This window comes from Aphis gossypii, chromosome X (assembly GCF_020184175.1).
Source record: "Aphis gossypii isolate Hap1 chromosome X, ASM2018417v2, whole genome shotgun sequence".
Classification (NCBI taxonomy): Eukaryota; Metazoa; Arthropoda; class Insecta; order Hemiptera; family Aphididae; genus Aphis; species Aphis gossypii.
In genome coordinates, this window is record NC_065533.1 from 762,149 (window position 1) to 789,233 (window position 27,085).

The 27,085-nt window shown below is 33.1% G+C and overlaps 3 protein-coding genes and 4 pseudogenes across 3 annotated transcripts; 4 read left to right on the forward strand and 3 right to left on the reverse strand.

The window, feature by feature from the left end:
- Nucleotides 1-1,308: 1,308 nt before the first annotated feature.
- LOC126551718 (uncharacterized) lies at nucleotides 1,309-2,186 on the reverse strand (annotated as a pseudogene).
- Nucleotides 2,187-2,620: 434 nt separating this feature from the next.
- LOC126551719 (uncharacterized) lies at nucleotides 2,621-3,124 on the reverse strand. The gene has a single exon (XM_050205755.1). It carries the CDS (start codon nucleotides 3,122-3,124, stop codon nucleotides 2,621-2,623), a length of 504 nt encoding a protein of 167 aa, XP_050061712.1.
- Nucleotides 3,125-7,096: 3,972 nt separating this feature from the next.
- Nucleotides 7,097-7,920, forward strand: LOC126551720 (uncharacterized; annotated as a pseudogene).
- Nucleotides 7,921-10,272: 2,352 nt separating this feature from the next.
- On the reverse strand, nucleotides 10,273-12,536 carry LOC126551721 (uncharacterized; annotated as a pseudogene).
- An 8,758-nt stretch (nucleotides 12,537-21,294) lies between these two features.
- Nucleotides 21,295-22,098, forward strand: LOC126551722 (general transcription factor II-I repeat domain-containing protein 2-like). The gene has a single exon (XM_050205758.1). It carries the CDS (start codon nucleotides 21,295-21,297, stop codon nucleotides 22,096-22,098), a length of 804 nt encoding a protein of 267 aa, XP_050061715.1.
- Nucleotides 22,099-22,272: 174 nt separating this feature from the next.
- LOC126551723 (general transcription factor II-I repeat domain-containing protein 2-like) lies at nucleotides 22,273-23,102 on the forward strand. Its single transcript, XM_050205759.1, has 2 exons — nucleotides 22,273-22,468; nucleotides 22,576-23,102. Exons 1-2 carry the CDS (start codon nucleotides 22,273-22,275, stop codon nucleotides 23,100-23,102), a joined length of 723 nt encoding a protein of 240 aa, XP_050061716.1.
- An 815-nt stretch (nucleotides 23,103-23,917) lies between these two features.
- LOC126551724 (uncharacterized) lies at nucleotides 23,918-26,468 on the forward strand (annotated as a pseudogene).
- The last annotated feature ends 617 nt before the right edge of the window (nucleotides 26,469-27,085 follow it).

The following is a 27,085-nucleotide window of genomic DNA, read 5'->3' on the forward strand; positions in this document are numbered from 1 at the left end:
ATATTATTGTATATATAAAATTAAACTTTGCAATAATACGTTTAAATATTGGAGTTTATTCTTTTTATTGTTTGTAATGGTAAATAATTAAGAATATTGTATTTTTTTATGATATATTTGATATATATTTTGAACATGAGACATAAAAAAAAACATACAGTACAATGTGTATTATAATTATTATTACAATGTAAGTAATCAATGAAAATTACATACATAAAACGCTGTACATGGTGTGTGTTATAACAATTGTTATGGTCAACAGTGTCTGATTTGGTTACAAATCAGTAACTACAATGCTTATGTTGTATTATAACAATTAAAATGTTTGTTCAATGAAACAATATCAATCATTACTTAATACTTGTTATGTTTCTTAAGGACATTGACAAACAATATAAATACAAATTAAATGTGTAAATTTAAATGCATGCCCAACATAAGTAGATTATTAATGAAATAAAAAAATTAATGGAATACACAAATAAAGTGCTATACATGCCGTGTAGCAAATTGTTATGGTTAACAGTTTTTACTTTAGTTGCAAATTAGTAGAATGATAGTTTTATTATTATTGATTATGTTCACATTTGCATTGATATAAGAGTTTCCAACACGAATCATTACTCCTTATGTTTCTGAAACAATATAAATACAAACAATAACATACATTTGGTATGATATAATATTCTAAATATTTTACCAACTCATGTGTTTGAAGCAAGTTTAAGTACATGTTTGACATTAGTTACGAATTCACTACAAAGCGATTCGCATCCAGAGAGAACCACGTGGAGGTTGTCAAACTTTCTCTCCGCGAGTCACACTCATGACTGCGCATAAACTGTTGGTCACACAGACCACTTGGATCACACAGATCCCTTTGATCACACAGACCACTTGGATCACATAGATCCCTTTGATAACACAGGTCAGATGTTAACGATTAAGTTCTTGTAGGCTTCATTATGCAGTTGTTTGCAGGACCTCTCTGTATACAATGTTCTTAGTGACGAATCTACCATGACCATCACCACACATACCAACTCTTATGGATTGTGAGTTCCTCACTCGTGAAAAGGCTACGTACAGTTGTCCGTGCGTGAATACCGGTGAAGGCAGAAGCATCCAACTCTATCAACGTTTGTCCCTGTGACTTGTTAATGGTCATCGCAAACGACAAACGTACGAGGAACTGTACTCTTCGCATTATGATGGGCAGGTCATCTTCGCCACACGACGTGAGTGGTATCGCAGGTATGATTATTTCGTCCTGTGCACCACCAGACAACATCTTCGCCTTGGAGTTTATCGTCGTAATTCAGTGACAACCAATCTCGTACCGTTGCAAAGGCATCTCTTAGAATCTAGGTTCCTAAGCAACATAACAATCGAACCCACCTTTAGCGTTAAGTTGTACGGCGGCAGTCCGTCCGGTTCCAGAGTGTTGAGGAACTCTGTCGGATAATTGGCCACTTCGTCAGGGTCATCGACCACAACAGTGTCTATGGCCGTGTAGCTCCGTTGAGCTCCATCGATGCGTTGTAACACCGTGCGATTGGCCTTCCTGCAATCGTCGTTCTTGGGACATAAAATTATTTTCCGAGCAAACTCGTCGATGTTTGCCAACGACATTTGCTGCGGGAAAACAAAATCAATCAAATTAGCGATGTCACATACCATTTCTTGGGGGATTTCGACGCTGTCCCGAACACCGTCGACCGCTGACAACTGGCCTCCCGAGCTGTAGCAACCAAGTAGCAAAGTCCACATCGTTGTCGGCACGCATGTTTCGCGTCAGACTGAACTGTTCCATGTCGCACCACAGAGAGTTATATTTAATCTACGACCTTACAATGTCACTCCTTGTCCCTCTGCGCACGACAGGCAGTATCTGTCTGAAGTCGCCGGCGAACAGGACCGGTTTCCCACCAAACGGTAATTCCGATCCCATGATGTCCTTGAGCAATCTATTGACCACCTTGAGTTGTAGTCCCGGTGACATTGGCGCTTCATCCCAGACGATGAGTGCCGCGTCACGTATCCTCTGAGCACGCAACGACTGCATGGTGATGGTCGACGTTGAATCGTCAGTCAGTGTACCGAACGGCAACCCGAACGTAGAGTGCACCGTCATGCCGCCGTCCATCAGCGATGCTGCAATTCCTGTAAATGCAACGGACAACACGGATCGCCCTTAGTTGCGAAGAGACCATATGAGGCATCCGTATAACGTCGTTTTACTGATCCTCCGGTCCGTCGACGTAGAACATTTTTGAGCAGTTTCTGTTGTCGTTTATGGCCGCCATCACACGATCGAACACTGTCCGTTGTTCGTCATTCAAGCCGTCCAATTGTACAGTCCAGCGTACCGCCGCGTCTATTGCACACAGAATGTCATCGTTAGGGTCTTCTTCTAGCAATGCGACGTCCAATAGAGGTAAACTGTAGTCCGAGAGCGATTTCCCGTGAACCTGAAGTAACTGCGCGATGGCGTTGAGACACGCCGCTCTAGCGCGCTCGGCGTCTCGCAATCGCTGATTAAAGTCCTCCATCATATGAGCTTCGCTGACTTGGTACAACGCCAACGGGTTTGCGGTCTCGCAAAACAACAGTATCGTCACAATAGGTAACGAAGCTGAACTGGAGTGTCCAATGTTGCCGATTCTGCCATGCAAACCCGCAAAGCTCGGTCGTCTTCCAAAAGTCCCATTGCGACGGCTGCAGCCGCATAGGTTGGATGCACCACCCCGTCTACTGTCCTCATATCGCGGAAAGACTGTGAACCTCTCTTGTGCAGAAGTAGCAATCTCAAATGAAAACAATCTCGATCAAGTGGGTTGACGACGTACATTCGAGCCAACGTCTCGTACGTCATCTGTCTTTGCCGTCGCGCCCATGATCTGCGTGTCACGTTCCAAGTGTAGTGTACCGGTATCTCGTGGTACAGGTATTGTCTAGCCTCGACATCGATGGCGTTGAGCGCAAAGAAAGCCGTGAGTTTAGTTCGAGCCAGGGCGGCGTTTTGTACTCGCTCTAATACCTGTCCGGGTTCAAAGTACACGTTGTGATAGTTTTCCAGTTGGACGGGAAGTCTAACGATGGTATGACTTTTGTTATGCATTTCATACGAAAACAACCTCCAAACAGCTTCTGGCGGACTGACGTACCGCGAGTTTATGTAACTGAAATCAATAATATATATTATATCAAAAAATAAATATATTATATTAAAAAAAAAAAGTGTTAGGCAACAACAACATATATTATTATACAATTTATATTATATGAAATGTATATATATAATAATAAGTTTAAAGTGTAGTAGTAGTTAACTAATATGTGATACTGGTATGCCATATGCAATGTTATTGTAGTTGACAATTGTTTTTCTTGGTTTATTTAATACTTTATATCTAATTAAATTAAATTAAATTAAATTAGACATTGCTAATCATAATAATATATTATATATACTATATATATACATTGTTGTATAAATAATAATAACGAAGTTAACGTTACTGGGAAGATTGATACATCTTTACAATATGTTTAGTAGACTGTTCTAAGTGTATTGTATTGAAGTAGAATATTAGATATTTTTATTGCATAATCAAATAAATGACATAGAAATTACCCCAAACCCAAAAAATACAGATATAATACCAAAGTATATTGCAAAATATATACATATAATACGTACATAATGACCATAATGACATAATAACAATAACAAATAAGATTGAACAGTAATATTACCGTTAAATGATATAATAATTATGCTATGTATTCATATAGCATATAATGTAATATACTATTAAGTAAATAAGTATTTGTAAATAGTAAAAAACAAGAAGAACAAATTAAGTTAAAATTATGATAATTAGTGAAATGTAATTTTTACATTTTAAGTTTAATTCACTTACTTCTATCGTTTCATTTCGTCTATCCCGCAATTTCCAAGGTAGCCGCGTCATGGCCCTTGTATACGTATTTATACAAATACATTACGCTCTTCACAGTAGAGCACACCTCAACGTTTATGTGTGCGTCATACTTAACCAGCAAGTACGGGTTGTACGGGACAACAAACTCATTGCCGACAGGGTGACCTCTGACGTTTGCCACAAGTCCATTGTTCGGTCTGCGGTAAGTCGGGTAACCATTATCAGAAATGTACAGAGTCTCTTCAATATATTCTTTGGGATACTTCTTTGAACAACTGTTGTCCAACATACACGGACTGTTGTGGTTGAGTTGTTCACACGGTCCGTGAACCAAGTGCGATTTCACTCTGTTAAATAGTCGTCTTTCGGTTGCCAGTTCAGGCAAGTAGGCACACACAACGTTGTCGACGTCGTCAGCAGTAAGCAACTTGCTATCCTCGTGCAAGATTATTAGTATGTGTGCGTGTGGAAGACCACGTTTCTGAAACTCAACTGTATACACATAAGCAGCTATGTTACCAAACACTCTATGACCGTTATGTCATGCATTAGCTCCTTTAGTTTTGCATGGAACACCCCTCGCCACCAATCGGGCCTGTCGTTTGCCTTCAACCAACATGGAATGTTGTCTACTATTTCTGGCCACTTGGGGTTACATGTAAACATTATGAATAGGTCAGGTTTTCCATACTTACGCACAATAGCCATTGCGTCGTGGTAACATTGTTCATGTACCGAGGACCACCTACAAACGTCGATGGTAGAATCGTCCTGCGGCCTACAGGGTTGATTTCGTCAACGTGGAGCTGTTGGTTTATGTGGTCCACAAGGCCCCGATATGCATCAGCAAAAAGCGCTCTCTGATTGTCTCGAGTGGAGCGCAGATTGTTCGCTTCCATACGGACGTATTGATCACACACAAACTGCTGCAATAAAAAACCACCTGCATGCAATAAACTAAATGTATTACCTTCATTCCCATTGCTATTGTTTTCCAGTGTATCTAATGGCCAGACGGTAACATACAAACTCCCTGATGGTGTTACGAACCCGAACCCGAATGTTTCGGCGGTTGCCCTCTTGTAGTAAGTTGTAATGCCATCCGGTTCTCCGTACGGGAAGAACAGTGGATACAACATTGGATCCGCATGAGACGAACCTGCTAATATGCTTTGCATCCGGTGATTTGGGTTAACCTGGTTGGAGTCATAGATAATCAGATCTAGGTTCCCTGGTGGTTGACCATCTTCACCAACAAAGACGACAGCTACCTCGTTCACATGAGCAGCTGGTTGATTGTATCGCCGTGGATCATTGTTTCTCAATTTACAAATTACAATATTTTACATGATGAAGTGATGAACATTATAACCATAAACATATTTGACCTCATTAACTCAAGTCTCAAAATAATTTCTCTAATGTTTATGCTTACAGCTTACACCTAAATATGACGTCCATTGTCACGTGTGTGAATTTGGGTCCACGTCCATTGTCCATACATATCATTTGGCTACTGCGCTATAATTGTTACATTCAACATTGTAATAATCTATTTAATCTAATCTAAAACCGTTGCACCTGCACCGTGTTCGTAGTAAGTTCTTACTTCACTACTTTTTAGTTTGATCAAAATGGATCGCTATTTATTAAAAAAAATAAAAAATCTGATCAAGTAGTAAGTAATTTCTTCATATATCTAAAATGCATACAAAAACAACGATACACTGTTAACTGTTAATTAACACTGGGACGTTTCTACTTTACGTGACACCTCTTTTTTTGGTCATTTTTTGGGGGGACTTTGTCAAATTTTTGTTGAAAAAAATGATGGCAAAATCAGAATTTGGCGCACGAACTTATTTTTTAGTAGAGTAGTTCAGAGTATAAAAGAATAAAAAGAGGAGATGCAAAACGCCCTAAACATCGTAAACAAACTTATTCAAAGTCATGGGAACTGAACCTTTTATTCTCAAGTTGGTTAAGTCAAGATAAAAAATCAGTAAGTAAGGCAAAGTGCATTATTTGTAATACCACATTGGCCACTGAACTTTCATCTATAAATCGTCATATTAAAAGTAAAAAACATGTAACTAATTCATTAAGTGTAACAAAATCATCTTCTATTGAACAAAGTTTTAATCCAAAAATTACTCTATTATCTGAAAACGTTAAAAATGCAGAAATTAAATTAACAGCTTTCGTTGCTGAGCACAATATTTCATTTAATTCCATGGATCATTTTTCTGACTTGATAAAAAATTGTTTCCCAGATTCAGAAATCGCAAAAAAAAAACCTCAAACGAACCAAAACTACTGCCATAATAAAAAATGTAATCGGAAAGTGTCACAAAGAATATTTAATTGATTGCCTTAAAGATGCCAAGTTTAGTATACTTACTGATGAATCTACTGACATAAGTTGCATAAAACAGGCATGTGTAGTAGTGAGATATTTCAATAAAGATGTAGGAAAAATTGTTGGCCATTTTTTTGAGCTATCCAGTGTATTTGGCCCCAATGATTATAATAAAGCATTTGAAGGTGCAACTGGTAAAAATTTATATAATAGTTTAATTAAAGGGTTTACAGACAATAATATTCCTTCTGAAAATGTGATTGGGTTTGGGTCAGATGGATGCAATTCAATGATGGCTTCTAATAATTCAGTGGCCAGTCGTATGATTCATAATTTTCCAGGTATAACAATTTGGACATGTATATGCCATTCACTACATCTATGTGCTAGTGAAGCTAGTAAAAGTCTTCCCAAACGCTGTGAAGATCTAGCTCGCAGTGTTTTCTCTTTTTTCTCTATGAGTTCTAAGAGAAGTGCACAGTTTGTCCAATTTCAAGAATTCTGTTCAACGTCCATTCACAAATTATTTCACCCTTCCCAGACAAGATAGTTATCTTTACAACTGGTTGTTCATAGGTTATTAGAGCAGTGGGATGCATTGGTGATATATTTCAATGATAAGGTCTTAACTGAAAGACTAACGACAGTTGATTTAATTCATAGTTCATTAAATGATCCACTGATTAAGCTTATTTTTCTCTTTTTGGATTGGATTTTACCTAAATTTACATCCTTAAATTCTTTCTTTCAAAGTTCTAATGTAGTTATCACTCAACTTCACGATAAAATGATTGTAACTTATAAAGACATATTATTATCATACATGAACCAAAATTATATAAATACAACCGATGTTAAAGATATTGATCCAAACAAATCTGATCATTTCTTACTAAAAGCACAAATGTACTTTGGAATTAAAGTTCTCCAAGAATTGCAAAAACCTTTGATTTTTAAAAATAATGCTCTGTTGGATGATTTTTATTCAAGAACTCAAAACTTCCTTAAAATAGCTTGTCTTCAAATAAAAAAAAAAAATATAACTTTAGGGATCCTGTAATGCCAGCAATTAAACTAATGGATCCTAGGACAGCTTTATCTTCAGAAACCAGAAATGAATATAATTCTCTTTTTCATTTGATGAATTTGTTACCTTGAATAACATCTGGAAATGAACAATTGATGCAAGCAATTGACAGCGAATGGAGATCTTTGCCATTGTATGATATTCCATCTGATATTAAAGATCACTTAGACAAACCTGATATTTTTTGGTATAAACTTTCATGTTTAAAACAAATGAACGACGAAGTTCCTTTTCTAAATATATCAAATTTTGCTCTTGGTGTTCTTAGTCTTCCACATTCTAATGCTGACTGTGAAAGAATTTTTAGTAAGATTAACTTAATTAAAGTAAAAACAAGAAATAGGTTAAATACCGACACCATTCAAGGTTGTTTATTTGCTTCAGAAGAAATAAAAATGAATACAAATAATTGTGTAGATTTTCAACCGACCAAAAAAATGATAAACTCCATGACTTCAAAAAATGTATATGAAAAAGAAAATAAAGAATGTATAGAAGATGAATTTGATTTTGAATCTGATTAATTGTTTTTATCTTATTATGTTTCAAGTTTTTCAGTTATTTGTTTATTAATTTTAACTTTATATGTTGGTAATTTTGAATTACATTATTAACAGTTGAGTATTTTTTTTTTTTTTTTTTATGTAATAGTTTTGTTTAATAAGAATAGAATAGATCCTTAACTGTTTTATATTGTTTTAAAGAGTATTAATATTATATTATTTTAAGTGGGTCTAATAGGTGGGAGGGGGGGGGTATTTATTGACTCAAAATAAAATTGCCATAGGTGTTTCAAAATACATCAGTGCCCCTGTGACACAGAGATACATTGCAAACAATTTAAATTTAGACTAGTTTAGAGTATAAAATATCACATTACGATGTCAACATTGTAGATAGGATGGTTGTGTAATTAATATTTTAATGTTAGTTAAAGATAGAGACTAGAGAGACAGAGAGTATACTAGTATTCATTAATAATATAATATATTTTTGTTTATAAGCTCTTAAATTATAGGCACTGAAGCATATAACAGCCATGGTAAAAAGTATATTAATATTTCGTTCAACCCACAATCAACATGTAAATTGTATATTTTTATTATTTAGTTAAATTTTTTTTACGTACGAACATTTACGAACATTTTGAACGTATTTTTTGAACATTTACGGTTAGAAATCTGGCAACACTGACTACGTAGAACGCGTACATAATTCGCAGTAAAGGTCCCCACACACTGGAGCGGTAGCGGTAGCGGTGGCGGTGGCGGTGGCGGTGGCGGTAGCGGTAGCGGTGACGATATCGCCGACTCGTTCACATTGAAGCGGTAGCGGGAGTGGACATTCGAGTATAATAATTATTTTAACGTAAAGACATGCCAAGGGGGCGGAAAATGGGGCAATTAGCCTAGGGCGGCAAAAATTGTAACATTTTAAAGGGCACTAATATGTCCAATAAGGGTGCCAGATATTATTGCCCTCGTGTGCTAATGGAAATTAGCACGGCCACTGCACAGGTATTCGTTCATTAATATTATTAATAATAAAAAAATAATATGAGACATAATTTTCCTCCACTATTTGACTACTTATTTATCGTGCAAATAAAATATTTTTACGACCCTGTTTCCAGTTTCAAGAATTAATAACTCAAACTAATAACATATTTTATAACAATAATAAATAATATAATTATATACATTTACCTACTTCCATTAAATAATAATAGTTTAGATATAATATTATTGATATGTCTTATTAGTATAGACAATATTAAATTATATTAAATTTACTTCTAATGAAATATCAAATTTAGAATTATCAAGAATTGCGTCTATTATATAATTCTGCACATATAAATAAAGTGCACCTGCCTACGTACCTTTACTAGTCTACGACACACGAATATAAACACGAGAGCAGTACTACACGCTATAGTGACTACTGACTAGTGTAGTTAAGTGACTTAGTGACATCATACTTTTTTTAAAAATGAATGTTTACTTATCGGAATCAGACGATGATGATGAAGTTTTGATTTTGGCAGCAATGCTTGCGGACGAAGAAAATGATGGGTAACTTATCTAGATACTTTATAAATATTAATATTAAAAATAAATAAATCAACTATATTCTCATAATTTAGAAAGATAAAAAGGAAATGTTGGGTCCACAATATTAATAAAGATCGTGAATTATTTGGCGAGTACAATACTTTAATGCCACAATTAAGAATGGATCCAGCAAGATTTTATATGTACTTTAGAATGACTCCTGAATGTTATGACGAAGTTTTGAGTTTGATTCAAAGTGAAATCCGTAAAATGCCAACACATTTTCGCAACCCAATTTCACCAACGGAACGACTTGCGATTTGTTTAAGGTACCTATTAGATATAGTATACAATATTAAGGATTTAAAAATACAACACTAATATTTTGAAAATTTTTTTAATAAATTAAATTATTAAAAATATTAATTAATTAATTTACCTAAACTAAGGTATACTGTATAGGTAATATTGCGAGATTGCAATTTGTGTAAACATAAATTGTTTTCAAAATACATAGTTTATTTCATAATATATTTAAATAAAAATTACCTATTATACATAGATTTACCTATTTTATATTTTCATTCAAAAAAATGTTTGATAAACAAATATGTATATAAATATTAAATATAAATACCGAGGTATACAACAAACTTAAATTAAATTAAAATTAAGAGATGCCTTGAGATAAAAAGTATATTCTTAAAAAAAAAAAATGTAATTTTAATTAGGGAGGTATAATAGGTAGTTAATGTTAACCCATACTTAGTTATTATTTATTTATAATAATAAAAAAAATTATAATTGTGTGTATCTATTATCAAAACTGCTATTATTACTGTATTTGTCTCCAAAATGATTTTGTTCAACTGTCAAATTGATTGCATTTTGTTCGCTATCTTGAACAGCAGGATATAAATATGGATCAGGGTCTTGAGAATGTGAAGGAATTCTATGGTAATTTTCAGTATGACTATAATAACGTTTGTTTTGTTCGTTTTCAGCAATTTCTTCAATTTCTAAATCAGAAATTATTTCTGAAATTTTTTTTTTTTGCAATAGCTTGACGTATAGGTGAAAATGTTTTTATAGTTTTAGCGTAACTAAGCATTAACATTTCAACTGGATCGAGTGCTGTATGAGTGATTTTTTGTTTTTTATTTAAATGCTCCAAAATCTTATCAATATTAGATGCTGCTGCAGGAAGTTTTTTATTTTTTTCTCTTTCATTTATTTTCGATACTGAAACTGGAGGTGGGTCGGATAATTGCGACTCTTCAATATTCTCAACATCTACTTGCTCATCATTAGAAGTGTCATTATCATGAGAAATATTTAATTCATTACTTGTACTTTCTACAGGTAGAACATTAGATAAAGTACTGAAAAAAATGTTAATAACATAATAAATTAAAATTTTCGTCAAAATATGAAGTATTGTTGCGAATACATGTACTGCTATTATACATCATATTAAACATATTATACACTCACGCAGCAAATTTCAAATGCGGCCTTAAAAATTCTAGATGCTTAGCCCAAATCCAATTTTTATAAGGATCCAAGTGCTTTCCTTTAGAAGCTCCTGCAGCCTGTCCCGTAGTTGTACTATTTGCCTTTAAATATTTCTGGTAAGAATCCCTTAAGTTCTTCCATTTATTTTTTAATGTTTCTCCTTTAAAAATTTAAAAATAAAATAAATACATTTTAGTGTAGGTGCCTATCTCAATAATTTTATTACATACATTATTCATTATTGAATATTTTAATTTTAAGATATTTAGCAAGTGGTGATTCCCTTTCAACTATTGGACACAGCTATCGTGTTGGTTTTTCAACAGTTAGTAAAATAATTGTAGAAGTATGTGAAGCGATTATCAAGATAATGGGACCAATGTTTATGCCTGAGCCTACTACAGCAATTTGGGAAGCTTCGGCTCGCGGTTTTTACGAGAAATGCAATTCCCTAATTGTATTGGTAGTGTTGATGGAAAACACGTTACCATAAAGTGTCCGGATAATAGTGGATCTAGAAATTTTTGTTACCTTAAAAAATTTTCTGTAGTTTTGATGGCAATTGTAGATCCAGAATATAAATTTATTTGTATTGATGTTGGAGGTTACGGACGAAATTCTGATGGAGGAATCTTAGAAGAGTCTGCAATGGGTAAGCGGCTGGAATCCGGAACTTTAAACGTTCCAAAAAGTACTCCATTACCTGGTCAAGTGGAAAATACGCCAATGGTTCTTATCGGCGATGAAGCTTTTGCTTTAAAAAGTTATTTATTGAAACCATTTCCACGCCGATTATCAAGAAATGACATTAGACTAGATAAATATAATTATAGACTGTGCAGAGCAAGACGTGTAGTCGAAAACGCATTTGGTATCTTAACAAAAAAATGGCGAGTTTATAAAAGTGCGATTGAACTAAAAGAAGAAACTACAAAACTAATAATATTAACAACATGTATTTTACATAATTACTTGCGTATAAAAAATTGTGATATTGATATGACTGCGGATTTAAACGAAGCAGGAGAATTAACTCAAGGAGCCTTATATGAATTTGAAAATACCAATCGAAGAGGAACGAACGAATCCATACAAATTCGTGAAAAATTTGTAAATTTTTTTAATTCATAACTTTAAACAATATTTGTGCACTGAACTTCTTTATTATTATTATCCTATACTACAAGTTTTTTTTAAATTAATTTAATTGATTTTTGTATTTATTACATTATTTCATTATTTATTTATTATTAATACCTAGTTATTTTGTTATTACTTACTATTAGATTTTAGTCGGTGACTATGACAGTTTAACAATTATTTTGATAATACACAATTAATATTAATTCAATATGTAAATTATTACTATATTAATTTACTTACATTTAAATAATGTACCTATACCTACCTTTTTCTCCGTTCATTTCTGGACTTATGATATTATCCCAGATATTATCCTTCTGCCTTGCATCTTTGAATTCCGACAACGTCATATCATACATAATAGGATATTTTTGCACCACAAGAATTAATTTCTCAATATTTTCTTTTTTGGAAAGATACGGCGTCATGATTATAAAAGTAAGGTAAAGTAAGGGTCGGGTATGAACACACAATGACAGTACAACACCGAATGTCAAATGCAAACAAATTGTGTAGGGACGTATCCTAATATTTATAAGAACAAATATTTTTAAAAATATATTATTTCAGAAGTGCAGTTTCTTGTAACTGTTCGTACCTATATTATAACATTTTAATTATATCAAAAGTCCTTAATTAAATAAAAGTCACTATAGATATATTGTGTAGAATTTCTGGAAATATTAGATAAAGTACCTACTTACTTGGTACCTACAAACATAACTTAAAAATAAAATATATACAACATAGCAAACGAATAAGCGGAAATTTCGTTGAATTTTTATAAATAATTAAACACTAACTACATAGACCTCTACTATTTACTAGTATCTATTTATATAACTCTTACTTCATTAGGTAGGTAGTTAATTAGCTACTTATCAAACGTTCAATTTAGTTTTGACAGAAATAGTATTATACTATTTAATTATTATAATACGGTAGGTATACATCACTATAACCATATCGCACCACGGTGCCGGTAAAATTGTAGCATGCAGCAATTTCCCGCAGCGGTATTTTACCGCTGCGTTATCGCCAGCGATTTTCGCTCCGATGTGGGCACTTACATTACAATACATTTTGCCAATTATATCGCTACCGCCACCGCCACCGCCACCGCTACCGCTACCGCTCCAGTGTGTGGGGACCTTAATCCGTGTGCGACGCGACGCGACAGACGAGTAGTATAAACAGTGTTCATAAGTTCAAACCGTTTACTGCACTGTGTGTGTTGACGTTCTGTTCGTGTTCGATTATTAGTTTTTCTTGTACAAATTTTGAATATGGAAAGAAAAAAAAAGAAAAGTAGAAGCTGAAAATCGACAGTTTCTCGCAGAATGGACTGATTTATATACCGGGTCTAGGACATTACGCCGCTACCGATTCGCCGCAGCCATTTCGCCGCGACCGTTTCGCCGCCGGACTATTCGCCGCAACCGCTTCGCCACCGGACTATTCACCGTAGTCGTTTCGCCGACGGACCATTAGCCGCAGCCGTTTCGCCGAAAAGAGAATCTCCTCATGATATATCTCATTAAATATTAATATAGAACAACTCTAAGAACTTTGTAATAACTTTGATATGTTCCTCAATTGAAATCAAGTACATTTTATTACCCCCATGGTCTCACACTTGAATTTGCAGCTTTAATTTCCGTTTGTGCATAAGCAGCCATGCGCTTTGGGGAAGAAGACTTTTTTAGAGTGCATTTAATAGGCTTAAATAGTACTTTAAGTTAGGGGGGGCTAGATTAAAATGTTTTATAGCAAATATTTTTTAATTAAATTATTATTTATTATTTCTAATGGTGTTTACGTGTTTACAACTGACTTGAATGATTATACAATTATACTATTTTATATTGTATTAGGCAAAAATAAAGTTAATACTAATATAAAATATACTAATATTTTATTATATTTTATAGTAAAATAATACTAATAGTACCTATAATAAATATAAATATAATAATATAAATCTATTTCGAAACACGATAAAATACATAAAAATTTAAAAAAAAAAAAGTTAATATGTTAATAATTTTTTTGAGGAGGAAAGCAGGTTTTAATATCCATTAAAATTTTATTAAACGGTTGATCGCTACCAAGGTTTTGTCGCCAAACAAATTCAGTCAGGTATGAATCTAGATGATGGCGAGCTGTTCCCCTATGTTTTTTGTTTCGCCACTTTGCCGATCCCCAAAGGCGTTCAATCGTTTGGGTGTGTGCTCCTGTGGTTGGGTTAACAAAATTGTATGTATGATTGACAGTATAGTGATTGAAGTTGGATGATTTTAATAATTCGGTGTTATATGCACGCCAACAATCTGAATAAATCGTGGTACCTTCCTGAATGTTGTTTTTGATTGCCGTAAGTAGAGTTTCTGTTTTTCTATCAGGTACTTTTAATAAAAATGACTCTTTTGTCTCGCGACAAATTCCTCCGAATATCCACTGTTCGTTAAGTACCCTCCCAACATGATTTTTTCTTTTCGAAAACAAACTTTCATCAATTTCGACAATTTTCCCCGGTCCACCTATTTTCCCTTGTGGTTTATTTTCAATTGCCATTGCACATACTTCACGTAAGTAATTGTTCCAGTCAATAACTGTATTTTCACTTATATTAAGTTCTTGTTCACACCACTTAATACTAGTCATTTCATTTGACCACCCATATATAAATCGCACAGCAGTCGTAAACGATATTCGTGATTTCGCAAACCAATTACCATTACGTATATTTACCTTTTTTTGGCATTTTTTTACATTACATTTCCAAAAAATTTCTTTTCCAAAATACAATTTTGCCAAGTGATTGTTCGGACAAATCCGTGCACTAGGCAACACTCCGCGTTCTTGCAGAAAATAAACAGCCTCTTTCTCGGACGATGGCAAATTAAAAAAATTCATATTGACTGGACGATATGTATAACTAGACGTAGCGCTAATATGGACAATAGGACGATTGTTGAATGACTGACGAAATAAAAACCAACATAAAATGGTTAAAATCAACTAATTGGCTTATAGTAAGTACATTGTACATCGAAGACAAAATTAAATTCTACATTACAATGATATAGATTACAACGCGGGAATATATATTTATTAATAAATTACGGTCTACGGAGGTATAGTCGAGATAGAATGACTGACGAAATAAAAACCAACATAAAATGGTTAAAGTCAACTAATTGGCTTATAGTAGGTACATTGTATATCTAAGAAAAATTAAATTCTACATTACAATGATATAGATTACTACGCGGAATTATATATTTATTAATAAATTACGGTCTACGGAGGTAGTCGAGATAACCCCGGTGATTCTATCAGGTAGTCTTGGAAATATTTGGGTAGTCGAAATAACACGGAAGTACCCTAATATGTTTTATGTTTATAATAAGCACATATACAATTACCCAACAATTCTGGGAGGGCTGAAGCCCCCCCCCCAAGCCCCTCCGAGTTACGCTTATGAATTGTGCATAATATGAACAAAGTCCCGAAAAACAACACTTTTGGAAAAAAAAAACAACATAATAATATATTGTATGTACGGCCTATGTTTACGGCTTAATATTATGGATTTATGTAATAAACACTATGAAACTATTACAGGTTTAATTTTCGTTTTTAAAAAAATGTTTTTAATTTTTAAAATGAAAAAAAAAATGTGGAAAACCTATTATTTTCTAGGTTATAAAAATGAATATTCTAAATGGAATCTAAATTATCACTGTTAAATCATTGTTTAGAACATAATTAATTAGGTATACGTATTTAAGAATAAATTGATTAATGCATAGTGGCATAAAAGACTTCTCTTAATACCAACATTCAACATAGGTAAGTCGTAGGTAAGTATTTATGATTTATATTTGGTGACGAGGTAACCCATTGACCGTGGTTGGAACGTAATGGTATCATAATATATTACATAAATCATTATAAGATAGGTAGGTATTTATAAATTATAAGTAAATAAACAAATGAAAACACAAAAAAGTTATAGGTAGTAAAAACTAATGTTGATGTCGAAAGTTAAAATAATCGCGTCGAACTCGGAACTACTATAATACAACAGAAACTATACTGTTATTTGTTCGACTTAATATAAATTATAATGTATAATTGTTATTTGTTCCTAGTTAATTTTTCCCACTACTTCATATATTATTATTTATTTATTTACTATACATATTACATATACCTTTGAGGTAATTATTTTGTATTGTCGATTATACTATGTTATATAATTATATATACCTAGGTTTATATTGGTTAATTACATACGTAAGTAAATGTTATTAGTTTAAAATTAAATTGTATTTGCTAATAATCATGTACACATTTGTGCAAAAACAACAATAACGTTCATTATTTAGTTAATCGAAAAATAAAAAAAAATTTAATTTTTTTATATACCAAATACATAAATATTTATTTATGTATATTAATGTATTCTCTAAACAGTAAACATAGAATATTAATAATATATTTTATTTATCATACAGCCATAACTATTTTGTTACCATTAAAAAAAAATTTACTAACGATTTTTACGGATAATTTTTTATTATACTTATTCATTTTAACACAATAGTTACTTGTATTTTTCTATGTACAAGGAGTAATTTAAAACTTTCAAGAAGCTCAATTGGAAATTATTAATGGTATTATTGGTATTAACTTTCAAAGTAAGTATAGTTTTTTTAATTTTATTATTTATTTTTGTTTAACAAGGTGTTATAATTTTTAATAGATTATTTATATTTTGTATTTACAATTTAGATACTGAGTACTGACGATGCCAACAATTTAAATAGTATTAATAATTATTTAAAAATTTTTTTTTTTCTGTAATATAGAGATAATTTTTTTTATCATAATTAAAGTTACCTATTTGATTAATTTACACAAATCACAGGAAGTAATCAAAAGAAATGCTTTGTTTAGTAATCTATATATTATATCTTAAATTATTTCATAGATATATCATATATTCAAATTAATCTTTATTATATTTTTATGTCTATGAACTATAAGGTCAAAATTACGGAATCTTTATTTTTTACTTGTTTTGGTTTAATCTCAGAAGACAATCACCATTGGTATGTAACCGATTTTCATTTATTAATTTATTTGCCGGAGGACGAAACTTTAATTGTGATTTTATCTAAGTTTTGTTGTTAGTTTTTTTTTTAGATTCTGAACAGAGTGATGAATGTATTGATTTTACAATGATGTATGTTTTTTTAAAATTTTTTTTTTGTGTCTGTCATCACGTTTTGGAGTAGTAATAGTGTTTTGAATTTTGACTTCAGTCATTCTCTGAAAATAAAAATGAATCTAGTTGGTACTTTGGGGGATCAATAGTAAAAATTTTCCAGTAGTTTTTAAAAGCGTCAGGAAAAACACTAAAAAATTAACGAAAACACCGGAATTTTTACGCATAATCAGTTTTCGACGAAATCGATTTTTTTTGTTTTGCTGTAACTCAAAAACGACTCATTGTATATTACACTTGACATTTTCACAAAATGTTTATATTAGAGTTATCTATTAAAGATTAAATTTTCATAATGTTTTGACTTTTTTTAAGGTATCTATTGACAATTGAAATTTTTAATTTTTCTAAGTTTTTTTTTTTTTTAAAGCCGATAAAGAAATTTGGTATGTTGAAAAATCGTTAAAATTTAATACAAGGTATATATTATAAGTATAGTACCTTTCGTAGTAAAAAAAATAATAAAAAATCGTTAGTCACAATTTTTGTTTATAAGCATTTATAGTTCAAATATTTACGAAATATGTCAAAATTGCGAAAATTTGCAAGGAATTTTGAAGTTGCAAATTTATAAAATTGTTGTTATTTATTCCTTGGGTTAAAAAATACAAGGTTTTCCAAAATTTTTTCTTCAATTAACTATTAAAATACTAGCGTCAATGTAGAAAAATGTTATGGCCTTATGAAATATAATTTTTTACGAAATCTCTTAAAATAACGATATCAGGGGTGAACGCAGGGGGGGTGGAGGTTTTACCCCCTCCTGAAATAGTAGGTACAAAATAGAAAATATCTGACCTACAAATGTATTACTAATAAAATTTCAAAAAAATTAAAATAAATTATTAGTTAATAAAAAATTTCCCTAAAATAAATAGTTAAAGTATAATACAGTATAAATAATATGATATTAATGAATACCTATTTTAAATTTTTTCATAACCCCCCTCCCCTCCCCCGAAATTTTTTCCTGCGTTTTCCCTACACGATATATTATAATATTTAAATAGGTATAGATAAATTATTTAACTACCTAAGGTAATAATATAATATAATATCTTAGATTGACAAATCATCTCCTTTCAGAATCGTTAATCTTATACAATGATACCTTGAAATGCATTCTAATTAAACACATCCATTTAAATGACCTAGGGTTACAACATAATAATATATTGTATGTCCACCTCTTTTTCCAAGTTCTCCTTCACTACAGTCTTCACTTCTTCGTCTGAATTCAGCTTCTTCCCTCCCATACGTCATATTATTATATTAAGCTCTCAATATTAATTTAAATTTTATAAAACCAGGGAGACAGGGACTTAATCGTTGACAATGTGAAATGTGTATAAATTTCGGTATTAAAAATACTGTGAGTATACTAAAAAAAATTAAAAGTAAGAGCAACAAAAATGATTGATCTTACATAAAAATAACTTTACTAAATTGTTTTTAACATTATAAGTTGTTTTCTCTTACTAATAGTTTGATTATTCTATTATACATTAATTGCTTACCTACCTATAAATATTAAAGGCATATTTTTTCATTTTATATATCATATAAATTCTAGCCCTATAATAATTATCATTGCACCTTCACTAACTATTTAGCTGTAATGAAAAACACTTTTTAGATAAATACTTTGTACATAACATCTATAATTATAGAATATATATTACGTTATATAATTTCATATTTAAATTGTATATATAATTTTAAACATCTCTATTATGTAGTTTTAAATGATTCATCGTGATATAAATACACACGAAATTAGCAATTATTCGGACACAGGATTTACCCCGTCGTGTATGTCTTGTCGACGTCATCAAAGGATTTAATATAAGTCCTTAATAATTATAAATAGATCACTGCGATATATTTGTAATATTTAATGAAATAATTTCGATCTCTGATCATTATTGTTTAAGCCTTGGACTTGTACAGATATTCTGATTAAGCCAACGTTTTAAACTAACATTTTATTTAAATTTGCGTTTTTGCTCGAGATTTTGAAATGGAAATTCAGACTAATAGATCAAGAGACGTTATTTGTCATGAAGGATTTTAATATATATTTGATAGAATGAGTGCAGACAAAATTACAAAATACTATAGATGTCGAAGGAGAGATAAATTGTAAAGGCCGAATCCACGTATATAACGGAGAAATTTTATTAAAAGGAAACCATGGTGGTCATGACGAGTCTCCTGTGAATGTAGAGGTAAGTTAAATTATAATCAATATTTAAAGGATAGATCTATTTTATTTTATACATATATTATGTGCTTGATGAATCAGCAGTCGGCACTAAATATTCATTATCTATAATCAGTTAAATTTTAACATTTGTGTATTTCTTTTTTTATGTATTATAACAATAAAAAAAAAAATGTAAATTGTTGTTTTGAAATGAATATAAATTATTTAAACATATATATTTTCAATAATCATAATGATTTTTAGAGATTAAAATTGTTTACTGAAAAAAAAGATTGTAGGTATAACAAAATATTTTCAACATCAAAAATATCAAAACATTTTTTTTTGTCATCTAACTAGTTATGTTTTTACAATTAAATTAAATAAATATTATTTTACACCCAATTACATTTTAAAATTTTAGGTTGTGGTACAATTTCTCTCAAGCAAAGAAGGGCTGGAATTTAATTATTTTTTTCACTAAGTTTAATATAATTTCATCATAGTAGTATGAAATAGCCGATTCTGGATCCCTCCGCACTCCTCTGTGAACCCCCTAAACCCTCCCCCTCCCCCACCTTCCCATCCTATGTACGTCACGTGAATCGGTTGAACCCTCCCCCACCTTCTCAGCCTATGTACGTCACAGAATCCCAGGCCCCTCCCCCAAGTCCCAGCCTGTGTACGTCACGCGGCCGGCCAACGCGGCCCACTGTACGCCGCCGAACCCCCTAAACCCTCCCCCTCACCCAAATTCCCTGTCTACGTACGTCAAGCGGATGGCCCCGGCCGCGGACCGCCGGTGGCCGGCCGCCGCCGCCGTCCTAACCCGGCCCACGCGCGTCACGGGGTCCCGCCGTCCCCCGCATGAGGCTCCCCGCCATGGTATTCAATTTTCATATACTATGTATAATGTATATACTCTATACAGTAAAGTATATACTTTTCATATACTATGTAGTATGTATATACTCTATATAGAGTATATAGTATATACTTTATATATTATATACATACATTATTATATCACATTTGTTTATTTGTATACGCCTACTCATAATATATCTTTATTATCATTGATATGGAATGTGTTTATCAGGCGACGGAACATCCTATATTCCTATACGTATATAGTATAGTATAAAATAGTTTATGCTATATACTGTATATATATAATATATACTATACAATATATGTATTATATATGTATATATAATAATGTTAACTGTGGGACGGGGTGGACGAGTGGGTTAAGGCGTCGGTTATAACGCGTGACTTATCATATACTATACCAGGGGTGGCCACAACGAGGCTCGCGAGCCACATGCGGCTCTTAAATCAGTTTCGTGTGGCTCTTGAACTAAATTTAGACTAAACTTAATTAATATAAAATTTCGTTAGAAACGTTAGATAGCATTTTTATTGCCGTCGATTTCGTTATCATTACAGTCGTTATTACGACCACGTCAGACGACGACGATAATTTCCAGCGATAATTTCCGTTATCGCGTTGCTGCGTTAATGTTTTTAATTTTTTTCTGAGTGCTGTTTGAATACAGTTGTAGCCTAGTGTCCGAACAGTCGCGTCCGAACAGTTGCCGCGTTAATGTTATAAATATTTTTCTGCGTGTAGTTGTTGTGTGCTGTTTGAATACAGTTGTAGCCTAGTGTCCGAACAGTTACGATGTTATCTAAGAAGCGTAAATATGAAGAGGAGAATCGATCTTTTAATACATACTGGGAGGAAGAATTCCTTTTTGTAGAAAGAAACGGTAAGCCAATGTGTCTTTTATGTCAAGTAACTTTGTCACAGTTCAAGGCCAGTAATCTAAAACGCCATCATGACAGTAACCACCGTGGTTTTAATAAAGATTTTCCTGTTGGCTCTCAGTTAAGGAAAACCAAACTGAAATCACTCAAAGAAAAACTTCATGGTCAGAGTAGAGTTATGTCAATGTTTACCAAGGAAGCAGATTTAACAACTGAAGCTGGCTTCATCTTGGCTTTTAATATTGCAAAAGCAAAAAAGCCTTACACAGAGGGGGAGTTTATTAAGAAAAACATGGCTCAAGTTATTTCTGTTTTAGAACCGGAAAATAAAAAACTGCAGAAATTAATAAACGAAATGCCTGTTGCTAGACACACAATAGAGAGGCGAATTTCTGTTATTAGTGCCGATATTTTAAATAATTTACAAACAAATTTAAGCAAGTGTTTAGCAGTAAGCCTGGCACTGGACGAGTCTACTGATATTAAAGATATGCCACAACTTGCCATATTTGTGAGGTATTTGTCAAAAGACTTAGAGGTGGTGGAAGAACTCTTAGAACTGGTTACTTTGAAAAATACTACTCGGGGTTGTGACATTAAAGAAGCCCTGGATGGGGTTTTACAGAAAAACGCAGTGCCCATCGGTAATATTGTCAGCATTGCTACCGATGGTGCACCTTCTATGACTGGTACAAAACAAGGGCTTATTGGACTATAAAAAGCTGACACATCATATCCTGATTTCCTACCTGTACATTGTATTATTCACAGAGAACATTTAGCAGCAAAATATTTTCAATATCCGCATATTATGCAGATAGTTCTAAAAATTGTAAACTATATTCGCTCAAGTGCCAAAACACACCGACAGTTCAAATCTTTTATAGAAGATATGAACAACTATGAGTTACCTAATGATGTATCTTGGTACTGCTTAGTGAGATGGCTATCAATAAGCAATGTTCTTGGCAGTTTTTTTGAGTTACTTGATCCAATCAAACAGTTTATGGAAGAAAAAGGAAAATCTTTTCCTGAACTTAATGAACCCCAGTGGTTGTTACATTTGGCTTTTTTACAGATGTGGTTCAGTATTTACAAACTCTAAATAAATCTTTACAAGGAAAGGAAAAACTTATTTCTGATTTGGCCCAGACTGTATTTAGCTTTCATAATAAGTTAAAGCTTTTTACAAAAGACCTTCAGACAAAAACATTTGCTCACTTCAAATGTTTGAAGAAAATTAGTGAAAGTTTTCCCGACATTCCGGTGGAAACTGAAGAATATATGAATAAGATGTCAGGCCTTGCTGAAGAAATCAATCGCAGATTTAATGATTTAAGATCACTTAAACCTTCATTTTCATTCCTGGAAAATCCTTTTGCTGTTGATGTTGTGAGCGATGGATGTCCTATTTCATCACCAATAACAAAGGATACAGCAGCTGTAGAGTTGGAGTTACTAGAACTGCAAGAAGACGAAGGACTAAAAGGACTTAAACGAAGTGGCGTTTCAACCATAGAATTTTGGAAAAATGTCCCAGAAGAAAAATACCCACAAACAAAAATGTGTGCTATGAAACTTATTTCAATCTTTGGCACTACTTATGTGTGTGAATCATTGTACTCAACTTTAAAATTCATTAAATCCAAATATCGATCTGAACTAATTGATGAACATTTAAGTGAACTTGTGCGAACTGCGCTTACAAATTATTATCAGTAAAAAAAGACTAATTATCATTACCTTCACAAAGCTCACAGAAAAAATGAACACTCGAAAAAGCACTTCTTATAAATAAATCAATAATAATGTTAATAACTATGTCAATAATAATAATGTTTTATGTAGTGTAAAAAATAAACGTTCTGTCAAATCAATAATAATGTTAATAACTTTGTCAATAATAATGTTTTATGTAATGTAAAAAATAAACGTTCCTTCAATTTGAGTTCATTTTTCAATGTGTCTTCATTTCAAAAACATCGCTTTACAATGTGGCTCACCTCAAATTAGCTTTATAAATTTGCGGCTCCCAAAGTTAAGGTTAGTGGCCACCCCTGTACTATACTGTATCATGCTATATGGTAAGTTATAACCGACGCCTTAACCCACTCGTCCACCCCGTCACCCAGTTAACATTATTATATATATATATATATATATATATATATATATATATATATATATATATTATACGTTTACACATTATAATTATATTTTTATTAATTATATCATCGGAAAGTGTTTTATTATCAGGCTAGGCAACCTATACTCTAGAATATGCTTAATATACAGATTTTATCGGTAATATTAAATAATATTTATGTTTTAGTAAATAGTTTCGCTACATATTAGCGCGTACCGCGGATGATCTATTAACTAAGATAATTATTTAATCGCATCATGGCACGCTTACTAAAATATATGCAATCACAGATCATTGCAAGTGTAGCTGTTTAAGATACAGCAAGTGTGTGTGTGTTTTGTTTCATTTCGTTTTAAAAGTTAAATCCCATTTTATTATTAATTTTATACAAATGACTCAACTCGGCGTGCAAATAGCAGATGTAAATATGCCACGTCCGCACGATACTCGGTCACCTCCCGATTTAATCGATATCGCTAATTTCACCATAGACTTTGCCGGTCGCAAGTCTATCATCATCGGACTCGATCCATCTAATGATTTCAACATATCCGTACAAATAATTACACCATCACGGTTCGTATGCTTGTCAACTGATTTTTTACGACGTATTTACTCGTTGATGGGGAATATTCTATCGATTATATGCGAGCCACCGGTTAAGAGCCGTGAAAGGCTTTTCCTCAAAGATGAAACAATTACACTGTCTAAGACGAGTTATCGTGGTGAAAATATGCTGGTAGTCGAATCTTATCTCCAGCAAGGATGTCGCGTATTATTGAGTAGACAGAATCTACTGAAACTTCAAGACATGCAATGGATAATCAACGAAACGATCGCATTGAAATCTAACATTATACGTGACACGGTGGTTAATCAAATCGATCTTGTCGCGACATATTTAAACGCTAATGTACACGTGGAAAAAACCTCTACCTTTGAAGAAATTATAGCGATCGTACAAAAATTCATAACGATTTAGCGATAATGAACATTGTCCCAAAAAATGAATGCAATTTTACAAAAATAAAATATGTTTGCATACAAACAACTCGCTCAACGTTGGTTTAAGAAAATGCATGAAAATAGTGAAGACCGTATGACTACTAACGATGTCGGCGTCGGCGGTACCGGTGTTGATGAAAGCAATTGGGTAATATATTATTACATTATATATATTATATATATATATAATTATTATATTATAAATTATAATACAACATGCATTATTTTTACAGCCGATTACACTCGAGACGATCAATGGTTCGACGATGCTCTCTTATACCAACTATTGATGTACAGCTGTTTCCTGAACATTCTATTCACCCATTCACTCATCGATCGAGAATAAGAAAAATTGCTGATTAAACGAATTACAATATATATATATGTAAACATTAATTATATTGTTACATGACATAACGTTCGTGTTGTATGTTATATTATCATAAAATACGATTTTTATACATACACAGTTAATATTACTATATGTATTGTATATATTATTATGTATAATAACATCTATGATATTATATTATATTATATTATAGAAAAAACAAAACGCATTTTATTTATTATTAGTATTAGTTTATTCATTCAAAAAGTATAATTATAAATATTGTATATCGTATGTATTACATATTCTATATTACATATTATTATTATTGTTCGAAACTCGGCGCCTTTACATAAAGACCCAGTACCTATGGCTATATCGGGTGGAGGCCGGTCAATGTGCAAAGGCCTAAAAGCGTAACGCCGTTGCGATTACGTCGCGCGTACCGCGACCGGTGACCAGTCCTAACTGTGCCGGGCGAGCGAACGGAGCCGTCTACTTTCGGTGTCGCGTCTTTAGCGTCCGCGGCCGTTTTCGTCTCCTTTTGGTTTTTATTGTATGCTACCGCAACGCCGCACACAGTGCCGCTTCTGGGTGTCCGTCTAAGCTCTGAGGCTCTAAACGGTTTTGTGTCGCGTCCGAGCTCGTCGTGGGTTGAAGCCGGTCGCAGTGAACAATTATATTATACGTAAACGGTCTGATCGCCGCCGCCGCCGCGAACCGAAGCCATACGCGTGTACACGCAGTTGCCGTCGCCGTCGGACCGACTCAAATAGACCGGCTATCGGTCAAGGTCATCGGCCGCCACTATCTCCGCGACTCTACTGTCTCGTCGTCGGGTATCGTTGCTGTCTTATTATCATTTGTGTTATTATTATTTTATACGCCGTTGTCATTATTATTCTATTCCGTCTCTATGACCGACGGTCTTATGTACTATTATTGATTCCATTTTTTGTTGGTGTAAGCCGACGCGGAGAGACGTCTCCGCCGGGCAACTAATATTATATACCTTTTACCTACACCTAAGTCACGACTTTTTATTATTATACCATTATTACCACTTAACTTTGTTCTGAAGCTTATTTCTCCTTAATCCTCGTCACCCGGACATCGCTAGGCTGACCGCCGGTTCCGTAGGAACCCGACGGTGCCAAAACAATTATTATAAAATAATAGTATACATTTTAAAGAAAAAACAAATGCAAACATATTATATATATACATGTATTATAGTCTTCTCACTTCCCCCGTAAACGGATTGTATTGAACGATGCGATCGTGTATGATTAAGCAGTAGGCGGCTGTATTGGCTGGGAAATTATTAGCTGCCTCTATTTCAACGCGTAAATCGATGCTTGAAGTTTTAGCGTCATCATTTTGAAGCGAACAATCTATGCAGATAAATGGACCCAACTCTTTATATTTTTCTCTCGTCAGGCACGGTTGAGCGTTAAATCGTTCGTAATAATGTTTTTGAAAATCTGCATAATTTTGATAGAACATAGTGAACAGATTTTTATCGAAACTTTCGTTGAAATCTTCGTACGGGTATTCGACCGAATTAATATATGCTTTAACGTTCGTCAACGAGCACGTATCGTAATCAACGTTATAGCCGTCTGATACGATGCCGGGTGAATTCGTGAGAAAAGCGATTATTATACACCTAGGTTTTTCTACTTGCGAACATGTTTTCACCATCCAAGAGTGTTTGTTCATCTGCGGCAGATTTGGATACTCGCAAAGCTCCCAATTTCTAAAAGCACAATTTATATTTTTTTTGCTATCGACGATTTTCATTAATTTTAATCTCTCCCGATCATCGACTTTAATAATAGGTATTTTCCACAGCACTCGCGTTAGTTATACTTTGACTTTTTTCACCAAGGCCTTAACCGTCTCGGTGTTCATGTCTCCTCCCACGACGCTAGTGAAATGTAACGAACTCAAATCCGACATCGATCTATTCAATATCAACTGTTGGCTACAATTCACAAGTATTCGTTTGTAGTCCTCGCAAAAACCGAAAACATGCTTTAACGGTATACATCCACTGAACGAACCGTCTTTAATGAAATTAGCATTGTGGCCAGTGATATCCCAGGCAGCGTTTTGCAAAATATTCGCGTCGGCAGGCGAATACGAACAATATCCTTTCATCGCACTACCCTAATAACATTTTTTGACGAGGGATTAAAAAGGGTAAAGCCGTTTCATATC